The sequence below is a fragment of the Macaca mulatta genome, chromosome 2 (assembly GCF_049350105.2).
Source record: "Macaca mulatta isolate MMU2019108-1 chromosome 2, T2T-MMU8v2.0, whole genome shotgun sequence".
In the NCBI taxonomy this organism is placed as follows: domain Eukaryota; kingdom Metazoa; phylum Chordata; class Mammalia; order Primates; family Cercopithecidae; genus Macaca; species Macaca mulatta.
The window spans coordinates 132,087,610-132,100,037 of record NC_133407.1 but is presented as its reverse complement, the minus strand read 5'-3'; the positions used below and the strand labels follow the sequence as shown (position 1 = coordinate 132,100,037).

At 38.5% G+C, this 12,428-nt stretch overlaps 1 protein-coding gene across 2 annotated transcripts in view; it reads right to left on the bottom strand.

Moving 5' to 3' along the window:
- Positions 1–3,603: 3,603 nt before the first annotated feature.
- TAFA1 (TAFA chemokine like family member 1) overlaps positions 3,604–12,428 on the bottom strand; it is a 542,927-nt gene continuing 534,102 nt past the window's right edge. Inside the window, exons 4-5 of one of the 2 annotated variants that reach the window (XM_028843134.2) lie at positions 11,994–12,118; positions 3,604–6,405 (exon numbers count right to left, since the gene is read on the bottom strand). In XM_028843134.2, coding sequence (XP_028698967.1) covers positions 6,388–6,405; positions 11,994–12,118 — 143 coding nt within the window. In that variant the 3' untranslated portion in view covers positions 3,604–6,387. 2 annotated transcript variants of the gene reach the window in all.

Genomic DNA, 12,428 nt, shown 5'->3' with positions numbered 1-12,428 from the left:
CTTTAAGTTTTGTATAATGATTTCCATTTTACATGCAAAAACTCTGGGAGAGAGGTTGCAAGCTTTTCTGGGTTGAATTTTTAAATGGAAAGCAAGGACTTGAACTTTTGAGGAGTTATTTTCAATGTACACAGTGCCTTTTAGGCATGAGATGTAAAGGGGAGAAGAGAGGAGAAAATGTGATAGTGGTGAGATGAGCGGTGGGGGGTGGAAACCTTGAAAGCTTCTCAGTATAGTCACCTTGGGAGGCGTCAGATTAGGATCCAAACACAGCAAGAACTCACATGGAGTCCAGATATGAATGTAGACAGCAGCAGGAGTCATGAAATGATTTTATGTGACTCAACATAGAATCAGAGGGGGAGGCCACTTTTATTGGGCAGTCAGTACCTAGCATTGAGTACATATACAAGCATCCCGGGACTTTTTGCACTAGCTGGCAGCCTCTGCCAATCTTACACTGCTTCCTTTTGGTCCCCAGTGTTTGCTCCTGCACTAGGTTGGTTACCCCAAAGTTGGAGCCCATGGAAATGCAATAATTTTACTCCATTCTAGCGGAGAGGTTGGCTCCTTTTTGCAACCTTGACATTTCACCCAGTAGACAACAAGTGATGTGCCCATAGCATCCTCGGTGGCATAGGTAAGACAGGCTGTAGGTTATGTGTAATTGCCTGCCAACTAGCTTTTTCTGCCACTTTTTCTACCACCAGAGGAATCACATGAAAATGCAAATATATGAGAACAATATAATTTTGGGCCAGATTTAACAAAATTTCAATGGGTTATAAATATGTGAGATTTGGACACTTCAGATTGTGATATTGTGAAATATATTTTTGGTTTTCAACATGGTTCCCTGGCATACAACTCTTAAACTCCTTAGAATTTCCAAGTGATGTCTTTTTATATGCTAACGAGCTGACTGATGATGGCTGGCTGCTTCTAGTTAGCTTTAAGATAGGGGCTGGTCTCTGGAAGGACCATCTATACGAACGGATTAGATCCAAGGCAGGATTAGAGGGTTGGGACTTCAGCCCCACCCAAAACATCTAGGGAGGGGACAGGAGCTGAAGGTTGACCTGATTACCAATGGCCAATGACTTGTCAATCATACCTTTGTAAAGAAGCCTCCATAAAAACCCAGAAGGACTGGGTTGGGAGAGATCCTGGACAGCTGAACACGTGGAGGTCCTGGAGGGTAGTGCGCTCAGGGAGGGCATGGAAGCTCAATACCCCTTCCTATACTTCATACTGTCTTTTTATCTGTATCTTCTGTACTATCCTTTATAATTAATTGGTAAATATAAGTAAATGATTCCCTGCATTCTATCAGTCGCTTTAGCAAATTAATAGAACCCAAGGAGGGTGTTGTGGGATCCTCAGTTTGTAGCCAGTCAGTCAGAAGCACAGGTAAAACAACCTGGGGCCATGATTGACATCAGAAATGGAGGCCAGTCTTGTGGGACTGAGCCTTCAACTTGTGGGTTGTGACGTTATCTCCAGGTAGATAGTGTTAGAATGGAATCGAATTAGAGGACATTCAGCTGGTATTCACTGCAGAATTGCTTGCTTGGTGTGCAGGGAAAAACCCCCACACATCTGGTCACAGAAGTCTTCTGTGTTGATTGTCGTATGGTGTGGGAGCAGAGGAAAAATATTTTGAGTTTGTTTTTATCCACACTCATATACCAGCATCTGAATTTCTGGATAGTCCTAAAAATAAGTCAGAAGAATGTGGACATATGGTTCCTTAATGAGCAGCATTAAGCATGGTGCCATGCATGGCAACAATAAACTTAGATCAGATTCTGGCTACTAAGTGCCCTGCAATGTGTCAGGGTTTCTACCTTCATCATGGTATGTTAGGCACTGTAGGTGGCCCTGCTTAACTAACTTTTGTTACCTGGCTAGCTTCTGTAGGCTTATGTGCCTTTTATGCCATGTTTGAGAACTACCCTTGAACCAATTATAACGCCTTTAAAAATTTATTCACAGTCGGCCGGACGTGGTGGCTCATGCATGTAATCCCAGCACTTTGGGAGGCTAAGGCGGGCAGATTACGAGGTCAAGAGATGGAGATCATCCTGGCTAATATGGTGAAACACTGTCTCTAGTAAAAGTACAAAAATTAGCTGGGCATGGTGGCACACACCTGTAGTCCCAGCTACTCAGGAGGTTGAGGCAGGAGAATCGCTTGAACCCAGGAGGCAGACGGTGCAGCGAGCTGAGATTGCGCCACTGCACTTCAGCCTGGCGACAGAGCGAGACTCTGTCTCAAAAAAAGAAAAAAAAAAAAATTATTCACAGTCTTTCTGAAGAAGCCATTTCCAACCCATTCCATGATCTATGGCCACATATCCATGTGCCATGGCCTAATGGCTGCAATACACTGTCTTATGGAAAATCTGGCTGCAAGTTTTCTTCATAGCATGTCAGTCTATTCTTGGATTATAGCTTCTATAAGCAGGTGGGAATCAGGGCTAGATAAACATTGCCTGGTCTATCAAAGTCAGTTAGGACTGGGATCCTGGCTTTCATATTTCTTAATCAGTTATTATTTCGTTTAATGATGTAACTAGCTACCAGAATGAGAGCTTAAACTTTTTGAAAATGAAGCAAACTTCCTAAGTAAATAAACAAATGAGAGCCACTTGTGGACCAATGATGTGAGCATGTCATGACATCCATTGATATGCCCTGAGCTCTTTTACAAGGAAAAAGAATCCTGACGTATTCAACCTCAAATCTTTAAACCTTTAATAGGGGATATATTAAGAGGTGAGTATGTACAATTAATGGCCTCCTCTTTAATTTAAAGTGTGAACCTGATTCTAGTTCATCACTTTTGTATTATTCCCATGGGTAGTATGAAATTAGATTCCATTACTGCCCCCACTAGTCCTGAGTTCTTACATTCCAGAGTAGTGCCTTTTATCATGTTTTCTTGTATTTGTAAACTAGCTGGAGATGGCTCGAGCCCTACAATTCACTAAACACGCAGTCTTTTATTTAGAAGGTAGACAGCTCACAAAAAGACATGACACACTTCTTTTGTCAAGCAAACTCTAATAGCTTTTGAAATGGGGCTGTCAAGCTTAATTAAAAGAAAAAGTCATATTATGACATGATATTTAACCTCCCAGGGAAGCAGTGTATACCCTGTGCAGGTGAAGAATGTGGTGGATCTCCTCATATAAACAATCTTTATATCTTCCATAACTTACTGTATCAGTGACAATGGCAAGGTGGCATAATATATTGTACTATAAAACCACTGTATTGCTTTGTGAAAGTTGTACCCAATTTGATCGAAAAAACATGTTGAATTGTGTCTTGGTGAAAACATTCTTCATCATTCTATAATGGAAAAAAGCCAAGCAGTAAACTTCTCAATGTGCTTGCCTAGTCCGTTAATAGATTAATCGAATCACCCCAAAATGTCAGCAAATAAGATTTACACTATTTGAAAATATTCATTTTATGAAATAAGCTACATTTTCACTTTTTTACTAAGAGAAGGGCTCTGGATAAAACTCTTTGCATTTACTCTAATTATGTTATAACATTATTCATCGTCCTGGATGCACAAGCTCAAAATCAATATTAGTCATACCACACTGAGCTCTTTATTACCAGAAATACGTGATATAAGTTTTTACACCATAAATGTGCAGATTCAATAGGCAGATGGTAGCTACTGAATTCCCCAAACTGGAGCAAGTTAAATTTAAACACAATTTGGTGGTTCACACATTTGTGTAAGGGACTTGGATAAATCCAAATTGAATTTGACGACATTTACAAATATTTGCACTGTCTTATTGGATGGTTTCCTGATTCTGTTGTGATTTTTTTCTCCAGGTCTTTTCAATAAAGACTATTGCATGAATTGACTGATGGGAAATGAATGAACAGATGTGGGCCTCTAGACCAGCTCCTTCCCTGACTTAAAGGCTCTGGTTACAGAAAAGGAAAAGCTGTGACCAAGACATCTTGTGAGTTATGAGAAGTGTCTGCATGTGTGAGGCTATACAAAAGAGAATAGCCTTCTTTCTTCCCATTGGATTTTCATTTAGTCTCAATGCTTTTAAAAGAGTATCCTAGGGAACACTAATAGTAAAGTCCACATGTTCAGAGAATTTGGAGCAATACTAACGCTGGCAGCATTTAAAAAATCAAATTAGTTCATCTCACTTGAGGCATGATAGAAACTTTTATGCAAAATCTAGATTTCCGGTTCTTTTGAAAAACTGAAGATGTAACACTGCAGTGATTATACCCGTACATAGAAGTGATTTCTTACAGTTTTTCATTATGCAGGGCATGTGTGCTCCATTAGCCATGTGACCAGCTAGAGGTTTCTTACTTGATTTCCCCTCTTCTAGTCTTTTTTAAAGACACACAGTGCCCTTTGGTTTATTAAAGTCTCTGACAATTCCCCCAGTAAATATCTCTATTTTGTTTTAGAAACTTGCCCAAATATATTTGATTATAGAGGATTTTTCCTTCACATTTTGCATCTGGATCATAAATTCAAAATATTCTGATTTTCTGGTGTGAACTTTGTGCTACCTTCTGGCAAATATTTTGTGAAAGTGTTTGAGAAGCCTAGATTTTGCACTCAGGATTCTATTTCTGTCTTGATGCTTTTATAGGCCTTCAAGATGCAGAATCAGTTTATCTGGTTAGAGTGTTTGTGTGTTCAATCAGACTTCAGGCTATCTTGATAGAGATAGGGGAGCCTCTGAATTTGACCTGAGATTTAAATTTAAAAGTTGAAACCATGAGACCCAATGTGCTACTGACCTAGTAAGAAGCCATAACAACATTCATTCCAGAGAATGTATTTTGCATAAAAATTGATACACTTACAAGATGACTGGAACAGAAAGTATGATTATGCTATCTCCAGGAAAACTAGAACTTAAGTAGATATTTACTTCTTATAAGCATTAGCTGAGTAACTCTCAAGAAAAGAAAAAGGTCATTCGTTTTTTGGTGGGGTTAGCCCCGTATCTATTATTCCAGTAACCACTATGAAAGCCCAATAATGGGATCTGACATTTCGGCTTGCTGACTGAGGACACTGCAGTTATAGTAATGGATTTCTGATTTTCAAAATATTAACAATGGAAATAGTAGCCACAATGGAAACAAAGACCTTATGGGAAAAGTTCTGGCTGACTATGAGTCTCTGAGCAGGGCATTCTCTGGATTTGGTTAAGGTTGATTCGGTAAAAATAAATGGCAAAATAAAGAAGACAGGTAGGTTTAGAAAGAAGTTATTTACCACTTTAATAGGGCTGTCCAACATTTGGTCACATAGATCATCCTGAAACCTAATTGCTTTCATAGCCTTCCTATCTCACAAGAGGAGATCTGAATACTCTTGGAAAAAGCAAACCAAACATAGAAAGAGATGCCATGGTAAGACTTGTTGCTACAGCACTATGTAGTTAATGATGCCAGACTTTGGATTTAATCAGACGACATTCTGCAGTCTAGGACAGCTATACAAAGCCTTAAGACATTGTATTTACAGGACTTATTCATGTAGGGATCCATATCCTACCCATAACTCTGCCAGAGTCTTAATAGCATGGTGGAGTGGCTCCCTTAAGAACCCTCATTTTCTTATATGTGGAAAAGCTAGTAGTTCTAAAAATATTTTCCTGGAAGAGGTTAGAACGGTTATTATATATCAATTGAATATAAAGTATGATTATGTAAGCCAAGCTTGCATGCTAATATTGCACAGGGTAGAAAGTAATAAAACAGGACAATGTGCTTCCTTGGGCCATCTGGTAGAAGCAGAAGGAAGTTCTTGATTCAGTATCATTATGATGCCTCAAATTCCAGGAGTCCACCTGTAGCTGGCCTTCTCGTGTCAGTGCCATCTTGAATTCTCAAAAGGGCACATATCTTCCTTGCCGTTAGAAAAAGAAATGACTACCAAAACAAAGCAAAACAGACAAAACATCCAAAACTCAAAGGGGTACACCAGTCGTCTCAAACTGTGGTACTGTTCATTTCTTGAAGAGAATAGATAATATTTCAAAATATTATATATATATATATACATATATTTCAAATGGTACAAAGTAACTATAGATTCAAATTAGAAGACAGTTGATCGTTCTTCATGATCCCCAAAAATTGCACTGAGAAAACCCTTTTTAAAGCCCACTTTCCATGGTGTTGCCAAAATGCTGCATCTTCTCACTGTAGGATATTTCGTTACACACAGTAAATGCACTGTGATTATCTGGTAGCCAGTCAAAGTGCAAGTAAGAAATCCATTTGGCTTGTATATATGTGAGATGTTTGAGATTCTCAAAATGTATTTTCCAGAGGGTTGGTTTTCCTTTACTACCACAAATGCTTCTGTTAGGTTCTTGGGTGAATCTGAAACCAAAGAAAGACAGACATTTCAGGGAGAACAGTGCAAAATGAAGGCACAAAGAAATGTGATTATGCAGAAAATGAGGACACCTTGGATCTTCAGGATGTTGCTTTTTTTCAGATGATCTGAAGTCAAAAATCTTAAGGTTTAGAGCAGTCATTTTCAAATGGTGATCAAATCATATTGATAGGCCACCATATTTTTTATCAATGCAATGAATTGATGATGGCACTTCTAAGGAGTGAGACTCTTGGAATAATGCCTATCCAGGACTGGTTTCCTAGGCATGTGACCTATGAAGTTGCACAAGGCCCTATCCTGGAAAGAGCCTCCTGCTTGGTTTAATGTTCTTCTGTTGTCATCTTGAGATTATGAATACTTTTTAAACAAGGGCCCTGCACTTTCATTTTGCACCTGGCCTTGCATGTTATGTAATCAGTCCTGTGTCTATCTGATGAGAATTTGAACTGAGTAAGTTAATCCATGGTCTTGTGAAGTTGGCCTGTTGTAACATGTAGAGGGCTGGCATGAGGTGAGGTCATTGCCAAGGTTAGACCACGTCTGTGTAGGAACACACTGATGAGAATCTGTTCCTGTGCAAGGTGAGAAACTGTTCTACTCAATGACACAGTGTTCAAGGGCAATCAAGATTACATTTCTGTTGCTGTAGATGTCTTTTAATCCACTTGAATAGGGTACCAAAGGTTCAAATATTCAAAGGGACACATGTACAGAGAACCACTAATTTCAAGCATAAATAACAATTCTAATGGAGTTGAAACCTCTACTCTAGAATTCTAGGAAATATGGCATTTTTCTTTATTATCTCTTACTTCTTTATAGTTTTAGAAGTTGAGCGTTCTGAGGCTAGAGGTAGAAGTCCATTTAAGGATTTTAGAGTTAGGCAGGTGGATTTGTGTTGGGCCAGTTACAGAAAACACCGATTTGACAAGATGGTTATAGTGGTTAAGTGTGCAATCTGGGGTCTTCTACCTCCTCCTTTTAGGAAATAAAACTTGACTTTACATTGTGTACTAACTGTTGATTTTCTCACTAGTCTGAGAGACATTCACATACTGGAATGAAGCAAATCCAGGGTGGTTTGCTACTTCCCAAGATATTACACCAGATTATGTTCTGCTATTTTAACCTGTTAATTTGTCTTTTCCAGTAACTGGTTTTCTCCTCATTTCATTCTCTTCCTCTTCCTGCCTCCAAATAACTGACATTCAGTTTTTAGCTGATATTATTCCATCGTCAAATAACTTATTTTGTCTTTGAAAGGCAAGTAAATCTAGGGACTCCAAAATCACTACGCCAAAGGGAAATTCAAGCTGGGAATGATGTCAGGCAAACCTGCCTCTCATTTTATTCCTAAATGATATAGCTAGAAAGATTTTTCAAAAACCACATACCTCACTCAAATTTTACCACAAGGAAATTCCCTATGGGTCCCAGATCTTTACCCTAAAACCTTTCTGTTGAATTTTACCCTAAAACCTTTCTGTTGAATTTTACCCTGGCAATGTAAATTGATAGTTTGTTTTCTCAGGTGCAGGACAAAGGACAGAATTCTAAGTCATTCTCTGCTCATCTGAGACAAATGTATATCTGATTGCATCCTCTGATGTAAAAATACAGATTAACTGAGCTAGATGAAGGCCTAGGTGGCTCTTCCTCTACCCCCTACCTACATGTAAATGGTGTATTTGGTGAAAGGCTGGTCAAAGACCAAAAGAATGTAACTATTTGTCTCTTATCCAACCACACCTTTAAAAATTTGCTTCTTTCCTCAATATCCACCCTTTTCCCTTTAAATATTGAAACCCTCAAAATCATCTTTGGAGAAAGGCACAGACATACCTCTAGATCATGCATTCATAACCTTGGCCAAATAAACTTTCCAAATTGAGTAAAACCTGTCTCAGATACTTTTCATTTTTACATCTCTAAGGCGGAAGTCTGTCTTTCTAAATTAAGTCATTGTTCCTGAATATACAAGGTATAGACATGTATCTGAATACATGAGATAGAGCCTCCCCAACTTTCAAACTTATGTATTTGATATAATTTAAAGAAAAGACATAAATAAATAGGTATCTAAAACTGCAAGAACAAAATCTCTAGTCAATATTTTGGTTGGTTAGTCTTGCTCCTAAGTACCAACAAAGCGATTTAATAAAGCGATTGAAACAATGATCAAGCAGACACAGGGGAATAATTTGGCCATGAAACTTCACCCAGATGTACTGAGATTCTCCCCAGAAGTGTGTGTGTTGCCAGATTTATTCTACTCCAGGCTGGGTCTTGGAAAACCTCTCAAGGTGAATGCTTCTTTTCTATAGGGTGGCATCCAGGAGTCTTCCTCTCTTAAAAAGTTATTTCAAATCTCCTGAAAGAAAAGGCTTTGCCTAATTCCACCTATATTTTCTCCTTCCTTCTGTGGTAAAAGTCACTCATATCCATTGTTCCTGAGGTTTTTCTTTAGACTGTGGCCTGTTACCTGGGCTAGTCCAGACGTTCTGGGGTGTCTGGTAGTTAAGATGAACCACCGCATTTCTACTCTTCACCTTCCTTAAAAAATGAACACCATAAAGTTTTAAATTAGATCATACTTTGAAACATTATTTATCCACATTTCGAAAAGAATTTTGTTCAGGATGATTATCTTGGAAGTATCCTACAAAAGATGAAGGTTTGGAACAGTCTTTTATAGGAAAGAGAATGAAGTCTCAGGAAGCTTTCTCGTGATTATCTTTATATTGAAGTGACTTTTAAAGTAATAGTATGAAGGAAACTCTCAGTTGCTATTAACAATATGAGTGTGTTTCTCCAACTTTTTTTTTTTTTATCCTGAGTGAACTCTCTTTGAATTAGTCTTACACAATAAAGAACAAAAGAGGTAGTTTTCTTTTTACCTCATTGATAACAGCAGAACAATGAGAACATGTGACTCATAATAATTAAAGTACATCTGTGAATTAAACCATTTTTAAAGTCAAATTGTTAGAATCAATATTTGAAGTGAGTAAGCATATTTGTGCTCTGATGGAGAAGAATACATAAGGTATAGAAGAAAAGTTAATATAAAATGTGTTTTCAGAGCACATGATCTAAGGACTGGCATTGACACACCATTCACACAGAATAGATGGTTCCTGTATACATTATCTGGACTTCATTGGTGCCCTTTGTGTTTAAAAGTGCTTATTTCACTGTGAATTTCTTGAGAAGGAGGGAGGAGGGAGGATGTATGTCAGTAGGAGCATTTGAGTCTTCTGAAGGTTTAAAAAGTACAGCTTTTCCAGTGTCCTCTTTTTCCTTTTCTAAGGACAGACTTGAGAATTCTCAGCTGACTGGTGTGCAGCTCACATGGCTGTAGAGTAGTCTCCTATTTCCTTGCTTGAAATGGATGTACACGTCAGAACAGGTACATCCTCTGTTTTCAAACCAACTGCAATGGTAATTTATTTATCTCATCCATTCAACTGCTTGGGTTGAATTCAGCCCACCCAGGGAGGTAGCAAATGGTGTGCTCCAGTCTCTGTTACTGTGATCGGATCCTGCACAATACTCCTGTATTATTGGAAAATGTCTAGGGTGCATCTGCAACACACCTGATGGTTTTAAAATGTACTCTACAGAGGCCAAATAAAAGAAAGTTACATTGGTCTCAAAAAAGTAGCATTAACAATTTCTGCTTCTATTTTCGTTTTGTTTTGTTTATATTCTGTCTTCCAAAAAGTCTCCTAGTTGGTGTTCTTGGAATTTCACATACTTAAGTCCTGACTTGAATTATTTTTCTTTACTGTGTTTCACATCTGGAGACAACATGAGAGCAAGACTTGCCTTCAATAAAGGGCAATCAGTTATTTAGAATAAAGAGATTTGGCAGGAAATATATCAGCAATGTGCTTAAAACAAAAGTGGTTAGATTCCAGTCATACTGGCCATCATTCAGAATAGCTTAAAACAAACCAATTTGTGAGGGCAACTTCAAATTATTCAGAAGAATCATTTTTAGGCAAAAGGTAACCAAAGGGAAACCTAATATCCCACCTTCCACTAGTTAATTAAAATGGTTTCTGTGAATAAGTTGCATGAACCAGGCTCATTTCTGAATAATGTCTTTTGTAGGTGTTTCATTAAAATGAAACGGGATAATCCACATTAAGCTACTCAGGCACAGACAGATGCATGTTAGCAAGCTAGGGTGGTTCAGAGGTCCCTCCTGGTAGCAAGCCGGAAATATATGGCCATTTACTACTGGTCAATGTGGTCCAAATAGGCAAGGAAATTTGATACACAAAATGTTTTCACCTATTTTATATGTGAAAAATAAATTTTATATAGTATTATGTAGCGTTAGTTTTGTCTTCTGCATTACAAAGATGCAAGAACCAATTTTATTTATTGAAAAGGTGATGCTGAGAAGGAAGAGTAAGTCAAGATTAATAATAAGGGGTAGGAAACAGAGACATTCTTTCAAATACATCAGACTTTTGGTAGAATAAAAGTTCAGCATACTAGGATTTGTAACCAATGGAGCTTGCTTTAAAAAATACTCCATAGGCTGGGTGTGGTGGATCATGCCTGTAATCCCAGCACTTTGGGAAGCTGAAGCAGGAGGATTGCTTGAGGCTAGGAGTTAGATGCTGCAGTGAGCTATAATCACACCACTTCACTCCATCCTCGGCAACAGAATGAGAGCCCCCTCTCTCAAAAAAACTCCTGTAAATTAAAACACACACAGGCATGCACACACACACACATACACACACACACACACAAAGAGAGAGAGAGAGAGAGAGAGAGAGAGAGAGAGAGAGAAACAGGGCTGCTACTCAATTGGTACACATACATATGACCACACTTGTCAGGTTGACATACTTTTTTATTAGTGGATATATAATTACTGTCTTAAGCATCTGGAGCATCTCCCATACCTGTCCCCTTTAGGATTCCAGGGCTGTCCAGTAACTACAGGGTTAATATCTGGCTAGCTGGGCCGTGCTCCAGCATCAGGGCACCAATTCTGATGGGTCGGATTACCCCACCCTGAAGGTTGTTATTTGTTTAGAAGATCACTCCTGATTTAACCAGAGAAATCAAAGGATGATTTATTCATGCCCCAAAACTCTTTTCAGTTCTCTGAAAGATCATCACAGAACTCTTTTAAAGAACTATTAGAAAATGGCTTCTGTAGGTGTACTTAAACGCAGACCCTTTCAGCAAATCATCTGGATGAATTAGGGAGGAACTTTATTTGATTATCATTCTGAGCACTATAGATGTTGGATGAGTTATCTGAATAATTACCTCATGATTCCTCTCCCCTCTGGCTGGAAACCCAACTTAATTTATGAGTCTGTGACAGAAACACTAAACTGCTCAGTGTGGAAAAGTCAAGTTCAATCTCTAATGCCTCATTCATAGATGGACAGTGATTTGCATAGTTAAGAAGGCTTTCTGTCACAGGAGAATCGTTCTTCTCTCCTGTGCAAAGCTTCTGTGGATGCTGTTTGCACAGCCCAAACTCAAATAGTACAGTCTGTAACATGCAAAATGCATTTGAAATAAGTGCACTTACTCTCGTGGTCTTAATTTTGTTGCCTGTTGCGCACATCCATCCAGAATTGTCAGGGAGTGTCTTACATTCTTCTCCTTCTAGGCAAGGCTCCATCTCACACCACCATTTCCCAATCACTATGGAGGCTGTGCAAAAACAGGAAACAACTGTGTTTGAAACTTATCCAAACAACCTGAACACTGACGAGGTGTCCCTCTGCAGATTTCCATGTTCTTGGAAGCACACTAAGTCCTCTTTAACCCTCCGTGACTAGTTAAGAAAATTCTATTAAGAAAAATAAGATTTTAATCTCTATGTCTTATAATGCAAATATAATTATGTGGTCTGGTTTCATCAAGGAGCGTCTTGTTAGGGATTGAGATTGCCTTTTCAAAATTATGACTGTAGGAGAAACCTAACATAGCTGACTCCATCTTGCTTCTAACATTGAAGCTA